We start from the raw sequence: 15,691 nt of genomic DNA, 5'->3' as shown, positions 1-15,691 counted from the left end.
ATTGTACAGCATCTTGTGAAATACCACATATAACCACTATTTGTCATTCAAGCTGATTATTGGAATAACTGCTGGTATTTATTATTTTTAGGTGAAGGCAAATGATGCAGATCCTGGTTTGTTCGGCCAGGTCACATATTCGTTTGTGAATGAGGTTGGTAAGGACCAGTTTAGCATTGATGGAAACGGAATGATCACTACCATAGAGAAGCTGGACCGTGAGGACCCAGCCAATAAGGACATCGCTCTAACAGTGGAAGCCCAGGATGCAGGCGGTCGGGCCTCCTACTGTACAGTACAAGTTACTCTGTTGGATGATAATGATAATACACCCCGCTTCCGTGCCACAGAATACCGGGCTTCAGTCAAATCGGATGTTGCCAAAGGATATTTGGTAACCCAGATCCAGGCCCACGATCCAGACGATGGCATCAATTCAAAAGTGACTTATTCCCTTTACAGTGAGGCACATGTGCCGGTGGTGGATATTCTGGAGATTGACCCTGAGAATGGGTGGATGGTAACCAAAGGTAGCTTCAGCCACTTGAGGAACTCGGTCTTGTCCTTTTTTGTCAAGGCTGTGGATGGCGGCATCCCAGTCAGACACTCACTTGTATCTGTCTACATCCATGTTCTCGTACTGGATGCCTTCATCCCAGCCTTCACCCAACCCCAATACTCCTTTACCATGCCGGAAGACACCCCCATTGGGGCAGCTGTTGGGGCAGTGCGTGTCAACACACCCCCTGGACATGCCTCGCTCTCAGTTGCCTTTTCTATGGTTAATGGAGAGACCGGAGAAAACAACCATGATGGAGTTTTGGTGGTAGAAAAGGATACAGGGCTCATTAAGCTTGATAAGCCTCTGGACCATGAGGTGATTAGATCTTACCACTTCAAGGTCACTGCCACTGTACAGCAAGCAAAGCTGGATTCTGTGACCACCGTTGATGTTGAGCTGAAAGTGCTGGATCTGAATGACAACAAGCCCGCCTTTGAGTCCAACTCTTATGAGGCTACAGTCATGGAAGGAATGCCTGTTGGAACCAGAATTATCCAAGTCCAGGCACTGGATCCAGACTCTGGAGCCAACGGCCAGGTGACCTATAATCTTGGTGTATCAACCGAGCAAGGCAGGGAAGCAGACCGGTCAGCTGCCACCTTTAGCATCGACACCAACACCGGCTGGATATCCACACTCAAGGAGCTGGACCATGAGACTAACCCGACTTACACATTTGCTGTGGTGGCCTCTGACCTCGGGGAGAGAATTGCACTCTCTGCCACCACCACGGTGACAGTGGCCGTGTCTGACACCAATGATAACCCCCCCATGTTCTTAGAGGAAAGATACTACTGTTCTGTACAAGAAAGTGACCCGCCTGGGGAGGTGGTGGCTGTGCTGAACACCAGAGATGACGACAGCTCCCCTGTCAACCGCCAAGTCAGCTACCACATAACAGGTGAGGGTCTCTTATGGTTTTTTTTTTCATTGTTTCAACGTTCCTTGCCTGTCTTTTTCATTTGTAAAGGATTCCCACCATCGCTGTATTCCAGCATGGCTCATTTGCCCAAGTTAGTGAATGGAAAAATCAGGATGCAGCCTTGGTCATCTCAGACAATCATAACACTTGTGAGCAAACATCTGGAGGCACCTCCTGACCAGTGTTGGGTAACATTACTTATAAAAGTAACTTGTTACATTACAAGATTGTTGCCATTAAAAAGTAACTTGTTATGTTCCAGCGTTACCTCCGAGAAAAGTAACTCATTAGAGTACTTTTGTGTTACCAAAAATAAAAATCCCTTTGCGATTTATTGATTGGTTTGGTTGTATTGTCCAGAGGGCGCGTAGCCAACTGTACAGCTCAGAACCCTCCTCACATAGTCTCTGTGATGCTGAGTGTGCGCTTACCTCCGGCAGTAGAACTCGGTTCTCTTGTCCTAACAGGGGGTCTAATGCTAATGCTAGCGCTGTAAGCCTCAAGGCGTGCAAAAAATTAGTTCAGATCTTCTGCCAGAGAAGCATCAGCACTCGCCGTGGTGGTAGCTCTGCCTGTAGTACCTAACAGTCCGTAATCCCTGCCACATGCTTCTGGTGTCAGACAGCTGGAACTCAGACTCCACTCTGTCCCTCTACTATCGCTTAGCCTCTTTCACAACTCTCCTCAATTGGTAAGACGCCGCTTTGTAATCGTCCATGTTCCCCGACACAAGCCCGGCGTTGTAAGCAGCGATGTGTGCATTTAGTGCGTTGCGTTTGAATTTCTCAACTCACGGCATCTCACCATAACCATGGGAGCCATATCCTGTACTAGCTTATCAATGAAGTTTGTCACAAACTCGCTGACATCATTGGGGTAGCAGCGAAAGAGAGCAGTCATGCAGCGTGGCTTCTGAATGGGCGGTGCAGAGCCTGACCTCCCTCGTTATTGGACTTTCCCGTACTGGATGTCGAGATAATACAACATGCTACCACGCTAAACTTACTACAGGGTTCGTCAAGTGTTGTGTGTGGCTGGAAGTTTACTGCGAATGTATTGGGGATTTTCGTAACGGAGTACGTATTTGAAAAAGTAACTAAATAACTGAATACTTGAATTTCAAAATAATGTGCTACGTTACTCATTACAACAAAAAGACTGCCCTTAACACTGCCCCTGACACAAAATTAAAGTCATAATTCAATTCATAATTCACATTTTTTTCTGTGTGATTGTGTGCGTGTGTCTCGGCTTGATTAGGAAACAACTGCTCCTAAATAATTTGATCATTTGCCGACACTGCCAGATTTTTTTTCATTATTTATAGTGAGGTATAAGCATTGAACTCCCCCACCCCCCACCTCCACCCCACCAGCCCCTACATTTGGCCACAAAATGGGTGGTAAACAACTTAAACAGTTTACAGCAGTGTATGACCTGCGGCGCATTTAAGGCCACCTGGAAATGGTCCAACAAATTCAGTCATCATTTTTCTCGTACTCTTCATCCCACTAAGATGGGCAGACTCGCAGACATTAAATTAAATTCTGGTTGACCTCTGAAAATCAATGGAACATCAATGTCATAACGCTCTCCAATTACTGCGTTGGGGGGGCATAATGGTAATTACAATTTATTTTTTATTTAATTTTAGTTTTTACATTTTTTGCACTGCTATAGAAAATTAAAAGCAAAGCTCAAAGCAACTCAAAGACAAAGAAATCAAAGGTGAGGAAAAGGAGGGACAAAGGAAGAAGGAAAAGACTGACAGGAGCAGGTTGAATACTAAAGATATGTTCATAATAAGGACGCTGATCAAAGGACCCAACTTTTTTTCTGACTTGTTCCCCACTAATTGACACGCAAGTAGCTTATAATGGAAGTTGGGGTGCCGTCGAGAGAATTACACCAGAGGACCCACACAGTGCTGACGAGAGGGGGTTTGGAGGGGGGTGGCTTTAATGAACAGGCAGGGATTCCTCCGCCACTCTGCATTCTAACGAGCTTTCGCCCAGACGGACACGAAAGGAGAATGAAAGATGTGTGACCTTATTGGTGACAAACGGAGGGAGAACTGATGAAGCAGAGGTATTTGAGTTTCTCTGGCCCGAGTAAGAATTAGAAAGTCTTTTGGCAAAAAAGACACCCAAGATTGAAAGTCAGAAACAGAGAGGAATTTGACCTTTATCACTTACCAGTGTTAGGGGTAATGTGTCACTATAATCACATTGCATTTTTCTGCAATAAGTTGCGCTGGGTCCTTTGTTTATAATGCGCTACTGCACATAAATTCAGTAATCACAGCACCTGTGTACATAAGTTTTTTGTTGTTGTTGTTTCTTTTGTTTGTTTGTTTTTGTTTGTTTGTTTGTTTGTTTATTTTGTTTTTGTTTTGCCAGCCAAACCTTGAGATGGAGACTTGCTCAGCTTGTCAAACAACGATGTGGTCATCAAACCAAACAGAAATCCATGTCCATCACAGTTTCAGTACTTAATTCCCCAAAACACTGATACATAAACAGAAACGATTGCTAACAATTTAACAACACTAGACAATCATGCATAACACTTGCATACGACATTTAAAACTTCTACTTAACAATAAAACTTATTAATTTAACTCTCAAAGTGTGAACACAATGCATGCTGGGAAACAGGAAGGCACAATGTTAAATGTGTGGCAATTACGTGACAATGCATCTCAAGAAAAAGTAATGTAACGAGAAGTGTAACATGTTTCTTTCTACTTTCTACTATAAGTAAAGTAAGGATTTTCATTTGATTCTACTCGGAATAAAGCTTCCGATAAAATAGCCGAGGCGGCGCGCTGGCAGGAATATTTTCCGCTTGCTGTCAAAAGATAAGCTTTGTAAGATCCGCTAAGGTACGCCTGTTGCGGGATAAACAGGTAGACATTCAATTTTGTTTGAAACTGCTGGCAGTGGCTTAAATTATTGCTATGATTGTTCGCTTGACTTTAGTTTGTTTTGTATGGGCTTAGTGTTCTTTGGGGCACGATCTTGCCGCCGAAGCCGCACCACTATCCAAGATATCATCACCTCTATTTGAGTCAGACTGGGTTTTTCAAACACCTTGATGAAATTCTGAAGGCTGGGGGCTGGAGAGGGTCTCTTCGGGTACAGCCTTTCCTTTTTGAAGGCTTGTCTACACATTCGGAGATACAGTATGTGTGCTTGTGTGTATGTGTGAGGGATTTGTTGTGCACTGGACAACGATTGATCAGCTCTAGAAAAAACTGAGAAAAACCCAAAGTAAGTCACTGAATGAGCGAGTGTGATGCACAGTATTGTGTCTGCACTCCCATGGATAGCTGGGATAGCTGTGCGACACCTGGCAGGGCAGGAAACAATCTCTGCCACCGCCCACGCAGGGACTCTCGAAAGTGTGCCCATTTGAGCTGAAAAAAAGGCTTTTTCAGCATTTGGTCAGAGATTACTTGTTTATTTTTTTATATTATTGACTTATTGTAGAATGAAACTAATAAAACACTGCTGAACAGGTGGCCCATTAAATGCTCAAGACACTCAAGTTGCCAGAGAGAAAGGCAATGATTAAAACTGACCCTGTTGACCTAGTTACAGAGGAAAAAATATATATATATACAGTATATATTGCTATCCTCAGATGACTCACATGATCGTTTTGAAAAAACGATGTACATGCACTCCCGCTAAATTATAGCTCATTGATAGTCATAGTAGCTCATCGATAGTCAATTACTAATTTGTAGCTTCTGTATGGATGGATGTTCCTATGTCAATTTGCTACAATTTCAAGACTGCTTGAAGGTGTTAAAACTAGTAATAATTTGAGCAAAGGCTCGTTTGTCTCATTTAAAGTTTTCAAATGCTTAGAATAAGACCATCTTCAGGGCCTGCCTGGCATTATTTCGGCTTTAACCCATTTGCTAGTCAGCACAATAACTAGATTGTTTAATTTTGTCTCCATTTAGCTACCAAAGGGTATTTTATTGTGCTGTAATTGGTATTTGTTAATTCCATTTGCAAATGCATAAGCGCCAACATTTTACCAAATGCCAGCAATTAATCCAAAGGTTGATTTATAATTACTTGTGTTATAATTTAGTAATGTACAGGTACAGCAATGAGAGGTAGCGTCACTAATTGCCTTCACAGCTTTAATGATGGGGCTTTTTCAATGCTCTTGCATGTCATATGGTTATTCCACAACTCGTGTGATGCTGGGACAAATGGACTAAGCATAAGAACAGATTTTATTTTGTGAGTGGACACGCGGTATGGAGGTTCAGCACTCCGCCTCTTCTGCCGGGCTCCCCATAATCTTTCCATCTCTGAGCTACCACACTATCTCTCTAACATATTTACTCTTCTCTGCCCTTCTGAGTCCCTTCTCATGGTCTCCCTTCTCCTCTCTTTTTCTCTGTCACAAAACCATGCACCTCAAGCACCGCGAAATATTTTCATACTTCAGTTCATCTGTAGCAGATATTTGTTTTCCCACCCAGGGAGGGCAGAAATTTCCTGTCCTAAGTGATGTTGTTTTTACCTGATAAGAGCCCTTATCAGGCTGGCAACAGTAGCAATTATCGACAATTGCCATTCTCAACATCCTGTTTCTGACCTGCGACAAATATCTACTTTCTCCTGTTTCTGTCTCTTTTTTAATCAAGTTAGGAGATGAGCCTGTAATTGTTAAGTTTTAATTGGTTCCACTTGTAGCAGTAGCTCAAGAAGACGGCCGATTTGATGTTGTGTCCTGATGTGTGTGGGGATTTGCCAAATAAATCGGAAGCCCAGTTTCGCAGTATCCCTCTTTTCTGCTTTCATGGACTCATCTCTCTTTCCCTCTCTCACTCTCTTGACTTGTCTCCCAGGTGGGAACCGCCACGGGGCATTTGCTCTGGGGTTGGTGCAGGGCGAGTGGAAGATGTACGTGAAGGGACCGTTAGACAGAGAGGAGCGGGACCTCTACGTGCTCAACGTCACAGCCAGTGATGGCCTCTTTGTTACCAGGGCAACGGTGGAGGTGACAGTGACCGACGCCAATGACAACAGCCCTGTGTGCGACCAGGTGAGAAACAAAAACCAGACAAAATACCCTTCTGGTTCTGTGAGAAATTCTTTCTCACAGAACCACGAGCAGCGGGGACAGCGAATGGTAGAAAAGTTGTTTTCTGTGTTCAGTTCATCATTTTTTTTGCTTCTAAGTGTTTGTGGGATAGATAGTAGATTGCAGGTCGGAGGCTGTAAAATGGAAATTGGGATGAAATTCCCTTTCGCAGTTACTGTGATTACTTACTCATGGAACTGATCGACAGATCATGTAATCCAATCGAAGACTCATGCATTCATGCAGAATGGCAGAGGAAGTGACAATGCTGCGCTTCTGTCCCAGCCCCATGCGGGGGTATATTACCGCATCCCACCTTTCTCTCTTCCTCTTTTCTTACTTTGAGTAAGAAGAAATCTCCTGGAGATCCTCGAAATTTACAGCATCAACTGTCCACTGCTCCACTGTTCTCTTTTTTTCTCATCTTCATTTTGGAGCGAACGAACATGCTGTCCAGTAGGGCTTACCCCGCAGGGATACTGCAGGGAGATGGGAGATCGCCATTGCTCCTGCATGATGTGATTGGGAAGGCAGGCTGAGGTGGCATTTCTGGAGAACGTTGTGGTGTGCCCAGCCCGTGCCCGGATTCCCCTGGCCACTGTCAGGAGATGAGCGGCACGCTTGCACAATGTTGGAGGCTAGTGCTAAGCTCAGCAGCTGGCCCCGTCCACGCCGTCACTCCTCCGAGCACTAGCCCAGCCCCCATACCTCAGTGTTTCCTTTATAACGCATAACCTGGAGGAACCACAGCAGAAGTTATCCTTTAGGGCCCAGATGGGGTCATCGGACGAGTCCAACAATGGAGAGAGCCTCCCCAGCTTCCTGGGGAGCTCCGACCTTGAGTTGGCCAAACTGGTCGATGTGTCCCAGCAAGTGGCCAGCAAGATGGGCGTCCCCACCATGGCCGTACTGGACACGGTGGTGTCCATGTTGGATGGGGAGTTCTACTCTGGAGCCCCCCACTGAAGTGCTCTGTCTATCTTTCATGTGACCCACCACAGCAAAACCCACATTGTTGTGGAAGTTTAAAGCACAGGACGAGGAGCCTTCGGTTTCACCTCTCTGTGAAACTTTCATCTCCATGTTGATATGGATTATGAGAAGCTGGTGGCAGAAACTCAAAATCATATCGAAGACCTTAATCCGACCAGTGCGATAGATCTATGTCAGTGTAAGCAGCGTGTACTGGACAAAATTTTCCGCGATGATAGTCAGTTCTCCGACAGCGATGCTGTCCCGGGCTTGGAGAACATTTCAAACAGCAGATTTCAATCTTAATGTGATGATAAATTTGAATAATTTCAACAACCACCGGAGGAGACCAACGACACGCCTGTTGTTGTTAAAACGGAAGAAGTTGATGATGTGATGAAGTCCGTTGAGGTTGGTGATGCAGATTATGAACAAGTAGCAATGTACAAGATTCTCAAGTTTACCTGCAAATGCAGCCAGAGGTGAAACGAAATAAAAGAGGTAGCCCCAAACAGGCTCTCAGAGTGTAGTGGGGACAGAGTTGGGGTTAGCCAACATAATAACTCCAAGAACTTTAAATATATTTGCATTACACAGATTTATATATTAAATGACACACGGAGGTTGTACTGTACAAAGACTTGTATTATTGACTGACTGTACATTTTGTTGTGTTGTCCGCACTTTTGAACTCCTAAATAATTACACTTCTATAGAACATGTATATTCTTACTGCTTTTTTAAAAACAAAGATGTTGTGTGTCGATGAGGCTGCTCAACATTCCTTCAAAACACAAGAACAATGCAGAGATTGCCCCATTCAGCAGGGTGTCAAGTGGCCATGTGGCAAGTAGCCATGTGGCTTTGTTGATGCTCCAATCGATTTGCATTCTGGGAGCTGGCGGAAAACTTTGAGGGTGATTATCTTTGAAACGCAGTTTTCCGCGGCCTCGTCCTTAACAAGCAATAGCTTTAAAAGTATTTGCTTGATTCACACAAGTGACATCTCGTTTTGAAGCTCTGATTCATCACTTTCAAATGCCGTGGAAAAAAAGGCAAATGACAGCAAAAAATATGTACCTAAAATGCGTGTTGGGTCACATATTCCTATATTTGAGGCCTACTGCCGCGTGGGCCAAGTCCAAGAGCTTGGCTATCTGCCCTTCCCTCCTGTGGAAGGTTCTGTCACCAACTCTCTTGCCCCAGGGGAAGGCATCAGCCTGGGGAAGAAGCCCACCCTAACTTCCAAGGCGGCTCGCTAGCCGAGAAGGCCTACTTGGTGTCGGGGCAGTCGGCCTGCTCCATCAATATTCAGGCCCTGCACCAGTGCTACCAGGACAAGATGCCGGCGGAGCTGGCCAGCTCGGTCACAGTAAAGGAGGAAGCTGGTGGATCTACGGAAGGCCATGCACCTTTCCCTCCGCCTCACTCGCTGCGCAGCCCAGGCTACAGGGCATAGCATGGGTGGCAGTGTGGCCTTACATCGGGCCCTCTGGCTAGGCCTGATCAGGCTCCTGGACCGGGACAGAGTGTCACTGCTGGATGCTCCAGTGTGCCCCACCTGCGTCTTCTGCTAAGCGATGGCCTCATGACGGACAGGTTCGAAGAGGAAGAGAAAATCCAAGAAGCCCAATCCAAGAAGATCATGGATGCCCCACACGGCCCCCTCCCAGCTGCTGCGGCGGTAAGCACTTTGCGGAGTCCAGGACGCAGAAGAGGGAGAGCGGCCTCCTCCTCCCTCCACCTCATCATTCCCTGGGGCAGCAGAAACCCCGGAGCTTGAACCTAGATGCGTTCCACCCCGCAGGTCAGATGCAAAGGTAGCAACCGCGATCGCAGCCCTCTCAGGATGTTCACTGTCTCGGCAGGGCCCCGCTACCACAGAAAGCAGGCCTTAAACCCTGGAAAAAAAACTGTGGGGGGGACAACGGGGCGGCTGTCCTGTCAAAGCGTCCCTTTCTCCCTCTCGCCCTCTCTCTGTATTACATACCCCCTTCCCCCATACATGTCACTTTTAAGTTTGCAGCAGATCCCTGTTATAAATGCCGGCTTGCTGGGCACGAGGCTCCACAGTACTAGAAAGCACCGTTTGAGTCTGATCACATATACGTCAATAAAACCTGCAGAACTCATAAAGCCTGTTATACCATTGTGTCATGCTATACCAGGGGTGATTGTTTACTCAATATATTGCCTCCGAGGCAACAATTGGCCATGAACCGGCACATGCCGGACCCATTGAGCGTTAAAAACTTTAAAATTATTGTGGGCTCCCGCTTTCCAGACTTGTACAGTGTTGTCTGTACAACTATAGGGATGATAACTAGCATGGCTGAAGGTATTGAATATGGCATATATTGTGCGACTAGCAAGGCTGATTTTAGCATATGTATGAAATTCGCTTATAAAATCATAGACTGTCAGTATCGACCACAACACAAAGGTTACCATATTTGACTTTTGCTTTTCAATTTAAAGATCTCGGTGCTTCAATAACACCAAACAGCAAGGGGTGACTTGGCGATAGATGCTTGGCCAGACGACAATGTTGTTCCATGCCTTTCTCCCCCAAACCCCCTTTCTCTAACCAAACATCCATTTCAGAGGGGAGAACAATCTGTGCAGCTACCACTCACAAAGTTACACGAGGCAGGTGTAATTGTCAAGGGCTTTGAGTAGTTGTAGTGAGTGGGAAAAGCTCTGTGTAAACACTGTCCACTTGCAATTAACCGCGGCTTAAACAATCAAAAACGTGCTTGCAAATCTGTTTTTGGTCGTCCCGCTCCAGCACACTCAGAGGCCGTCCATCTGTGTTTGTTTTTGAGGTGTTCTGTGAAACAAAACTTCAGAAGTAAATTTACGCAAGTAATGCATGCAGTCTGTTCATTTTAAATATCTGGTTTCATTTCATTAAATTGGTTGCATCCCTCAGGCTAGTCTCATCTACTGTCATTTTGATTAAAAATCATGTCTAAGCCCTTTGTGAATAGAAAGGCCTTCAACGTGTGACAGGAAGACACCTGCTGTATGTGATGCCAGTCTATGCACATAGCGTTTAATTACGTAATGATTTTGATACATTTTAAAAGGGGAGATGCATTTTTTTTAACTGGTTGACTTTTTGCCATTAGAGATTTAGTTGTGATTGTCTTGTTGTGTCTCATGCTGTCTCTTGCTCTCCCTTTATGACACAAAGGTTAAAAAACAAGAAAGACAATTAATTTAAAGACAACAGGTATAATACGCACTCTGGTCCCAAGCAATTTAACTCCCCATATTCTCTCCTTGAATTGTGGTGGCAGGTAAGAGTTAAACGTCATTCCTCCCAATGAACACAGCAAACTTTTGACCCGTACGGGTGTTAAAATGAGGTCGAACTTGTTATCAACTGTAAATAGAGTATTCCGTTTTAAAATTGACATTGCCTTGTGCTTTTTTTGAATGCTACTCTCGTCCGTTGTGGTATTTCCGCTCTTAAAGGAAAACATGTCACATTTCCGACACACATTCATGTTCCTTGTGGGGATGCATTTGTGTCAGAGTCTGTGTAGTATGTGTATGTAGGCTCATGATTTCTTTCTTGATTTGTTTCTCTGTATGTCCTGTGTGTGAACAGGCTGTGTACACTGCCTCTATCCCAGAGGACATCCCAGTCAACGGGGTTGTGCTGAGGATCGGGGCGACGGATGCCGATGTGGGCGTCAGTGCCTGGATCCAGTACACTCTGCAGGGCCCTGGCTCACACGACTTTGCCATCGACCCTGAGTCGGGTATGTAATACATGAAAATGTCCAAACCTGAATTCGAATGATTACCATTACAGGATAGGTTCCCCATTTTTCAACCCAGGCCTTATTGAACTGTTGGATCCCACCATTTGTAACTGTTCAAAACCTTGTTGAACACTTAACTATTGAGAAACTTACCACTCTGCTGCAGCTTCTGACTGTGCTTAAATGCAGTCCAAGGGGACAAACGTTTAGGCCAAAGAATACACCAAGACACATGTGACTAAATTTGAGTTTGCCATGTGAGTTTCCCGTTTTTCGGAAATAGGCAAGCAGAGAGGCAGGCACATCCATTGTTGTTTTGAAGGGTTTTAAATGCACGGATCAGGAGATGTTCTTTTAGAATTCCACCTTATATGTGGCTGTGGAGGCAGCAGAGTGTGTGTGAATAGCGGTATGAGTTTCAGAAAGAAGCTATTCAAACAACAAAGTGCTTTTTGGCCTTTCAATGGGTAGTTAGAGGAGAGTCACATTTTCATGGTGGAGAGATAAAAGATGCTTGTGGTATTCCATCAAAGGAGAATGATACAGGCTCCCTGTCTCCACACAATAGTAGACTAGTAGTAGACTGATAGTAGACTAATGACAAATATGACTTCAGATGAGAACAGGATGATGAAACTTCAGATGTTCTGTTATTAACTAAGGACAACAGCGATGTATTGAGAGTATTTTGTCTCTTGAGAGTGCAGGATGTTGATAAGGTGCCGAAAAGGTGAAACTCTATAAGGAATCTGTATAAGAAAGCAATCTTATAATACAGTCCTGCTGTGATCAACAGGCTTGGGTGGCTCACTCAAAGAGCCCACAGTACCAGAGCTATGGAGGTCATCCTTCATGTCCCCTGGGTTAAGAAGAACCCAATGGTGCCTTATAACTTTCGACCAAGGGCTTTAACACGCATCAGCAAATGTTTCTAACATCCGGTGCTTTCAATGAACGTAATGAGTACAGTGGATCCTCTTCAGTTTGCTGACCAACAGAATATTGGAGTCGATGAACTTCTATCCATTGCCTCACATTTTGCTTTTTCTCCTGGAAGCCAAAAATTCCCATGTCAGATTAGAATTTGTGGATCTTTCCAGTGTACACAATCCTCATTGTTTTTTGGATGATGTCCTTTCTTACTCAACAATCTCAGTTCAATACATAGGTCAATGCAGTGCCATCAGGGCCCTGATGGTACCCTGTGGTTAACCACAGGGTTCAGTGCTATTGTCAATGTAATTAAAACCTGACACAGTGCTGTAGCAGATAGTCGTTGTCCAATAATGACCTTCAGTAAGTATTCAGATGAGACTACGATTGTGACATCCAATATCCAACAATGTGACCATACTTCACTCCCTTGTAAAGTGGTGCCCCCAACAATGTCCATCCAATTTCCTAGATCAGAATATAAAGAAAGATATAATAAATAATCATAGATTCATATCGAAAATACCATCCAACTGCAATGTCTTACCATAGGTGTCAAAACAATGGAGAAGGTGGAGCTGTCCAAATAGTAGCTAGCTAAGTTACCACCTTAGACAACAAACTGATCTTTGGAGAAATATGTCATCACATGCCAAAAGCTCTTTCTTAACAAACTCAGGAGGCTGCATGTGAATCAGTTTGTGAGGTTCCTAAATATAAAATGACCAAGAACAGCCAAGAGCACAAACTGGCTGCTAGCCTGCATGAATTTCCCTTGGAAATTAAACAGCTGTGCTACATTAGACCAATGGAAGGAGTTGAAAGATTGTTAGAGACATCAACAACTGTGAACATTTTTTAGTTGAGGTATATGGGAATTGTTAAGCAGTGAGTTGCCAAGTCATCCCATCAGGTTGAACATCCAAGCAATTTATCAATCCTTTGTAAGTATTACCTCTTCCCATATACGTATCATTTACCAAATCTACTTTCTATCTCCACCTCCCTTACCTCTACAGGTGAGATAAAGACAACGGTGGCACTGGACCGGGAGACGACCCAAACCTACCAGCTAGAGGCCCAGGCAACGGATGGCGGTGGCCTGTGGTGCCGTGCCGAGGTGCGTCTGACATTAACGGACGTTAACGACAACCCGCCGGCCTTCACACTGCCCCAGTACACGGCCAGTGTATACGAGGACACAGCCACCAGGGCGCTACTTACCCGCATCCAGGCCATAGACCCCGATGAAGGTAAGCAAGAGAGTCCGTGGCCTGTTTTTTCCCATTTCTCTTTGTCTCTCTGGCCGGGGATGGGAGTGGGGATGTGTGAGCTGTACTAGTCGGTGGGCGGTGCCGGCGACAATTTGAGTTATGTACCAAATTGAACATAACCTTCGGGTTTCATAAATAAGAGAACAAGAAGGCATTAACAATTACCAACGGGTCCTTGAATCACAGGTGCAGCTTATAATAATAATTATCGGTCTGTCTAATTTAAGCTGGCACTGGCAATAGTAAATCGAACAGGACCATAATTATTGTTATGAGCTACACCTGTGATTACCCTGCTGTGACACCTCTGTATTCAAAACAGAACAACTTAACAGCTCAAAATGATGGATAAGAAAATGTGAGATATGATAGCAATCAGCCTCAAACACGCTATGAGGCTGTTGAGTCTTAGTACCGCCTGACCCATGTTCAACGGCTGTTCCCATGGAACCATTCTCCACTTCGGCCTTCAAAGTTCTCGTTTGAAAATTTGCTACTACCACCAAGATCTGCACCCGATAGCCCTAACTCAGCTAACCCAAGATGTTTGTTCACAAGTAAAATTGAACTTGTGAGCTATTTCTGCGTGTCGTTAGAAGGCGGGCAGCTGGATAGAAAAATACAAAACAAAAAACGAGCTTCCAAGTGCTACTGGCTGACCTAGTACTTCAGCCACTGATTGCTCCACAACATCCACTCTCTGTTCCCTGTTATCTGTTTGCCCTGAGTAATTTGCCAGGGTCGGTTCCATCTGCTCGCTTAGAGTAGGACCTGGGGACCTCTGCAGAGTCACAGCAATGGCTCAGGGTTTGGGTTAGCTGTCAGCGCCCAGTGAGCTGTGCAACAAATACACATGGACAGACCGCAGCGAATGAAATGGCCCTGATGCCCTTCCCCCCACAAAACACTGAAATATGAAATCTGACTTTTTACCCTGAGTATATCCCCTATGGGCAAAACTACCTATGACTTGTCTTTAGAAAACAGCTGGTACATTGTGTACCTAATGTGATGGAAAATAAATTATTCTTGGGGATGGAGGAAGTTGTGTTTCTAAATAGAAGAACATTTGACAAAACTGAGTGTTATCGCGTTACCTCTTATCGAGTTTATCATTAAGTCACCATACATAATACTTATAGGCCACTTAGAGTCAACAACATTAGCACATTTAAGCATTTCTTCTTGAGCATGAAGACTTTTTTTTCCAAGAAAAGGACAAAATGGAGCATAATTAGGGTTTGATTAATGCCATACCAGGTTGTGACCTTGAAGCTCAGTTTCCAAGCACACTTTCCTTTGTTTGCGTGAATCTGTCTATGTGGTCGACCAGTCTATGTGCACTCGTGCTTGCCTGGACCCTATCTATGCTGTAAAGTCTGCCTGTAATTGAGTCAGTTTTTTTATGCATTGTTGTGAATGACCTAGTTAAACATGCGAACATAGAAAACATAAACTACATTGAATAAATAAATGGCAACACCACCTTGTAGACAATCTAAAAGCACAGCCGGTTGCTTACTCTCTGGTTGCTTCTTTCAAACCCTCGGTTCGTCGTCCTTCTCTCAGGTGTGGTATTTTGTTCATAGCCTGACAGCTTTCTGAAGCGGAGCAAGCCCTTCATGTTTTTGGCTCTGTTTTTAAATTTCAGTAGGTTCCCAGATCAGTTTACCGCCCACCTTCTCACAATCTGCTCTGCAGGATTATATACATTGACATGCTATCTGTTTACTATAAGGTTGCAAATTGCCGTTGTAATTAAGTCAAGCCTCGCTACTCATTGGAAGACAGCCTCAAAATGTGGTATTCATTTAACAATTCTACTCTCAAGTATATTCCACAGTTATAGCTATGGACGGGAGTGTATAATTATATCTGAAAATGGGACATCATTTTCAATCATTAATAAGCAGGGGCGCCCTCCCGAGTATTGTCATGCATTTCAATTATATTATCTTTTAAAAGATCACTCTCTCCTGAATTGTAGAACTCTTGTTTTGCTGATACACTGTTACTCATTGTGCTGGAGAGTGACAAAATGACGCTTTCAATGTGTGCACTCAGTTTATTCGCCTATTATAGCGAAGGAACGACACATACAATAAACACACTATCTATCGTCAGGAGGGTCTGACTTTCTAAA

General features: G+C 44.4%; 1 protein-coding gene across 1 annotated transcript in view; it reads left to right on the top strand.

The window, feature by feature from the left end:
• Positions 1-15,691, top strand: part of fat3a (FAT atypical cadherin 3a) — a gene marked incomplete at both ends in the record, with an annotated part of 159,113 nt that overhangs the window by 103,586 nt on the left and 39,836 nt on the right. The window contains 4 exons of the mRNA XM_080007052.1: positions 92-1,463; positions 6,361-6,557; positions 11,185-11,338; positions 13,294-13,527. Of these exons, the coding sequence (XP_079863178.1) occupies positions 92-1,463; positions 6,361-6,557; positions 11,185-11,338; positions 13,294-13,527 (1,957 nt within the window). The remainder of the gene's footprint in view (positions 1-91; positions 1,464-6,360; positions 6,558-11,184; positions 11,339-13,293; positions 13,528-15,691) is intronic.

This window comes from Zeus faber (genome assembly GCF_960531495.2).
Source record: "Zeus faber genome assembly, chromosome: 9".
Taxonomy (NCBI): domain Eukaryota; kingdom Metazoa; phylum Chordata; class Actinopteri; order Zeiformes; family Zeidae; genus Zeus; species Zeus faber.
The sequence above is the reverse complement of the archived record's forward strand: the minus strand, read 5'-3'. Positions and strand labels throughout refer to the sequence as shown.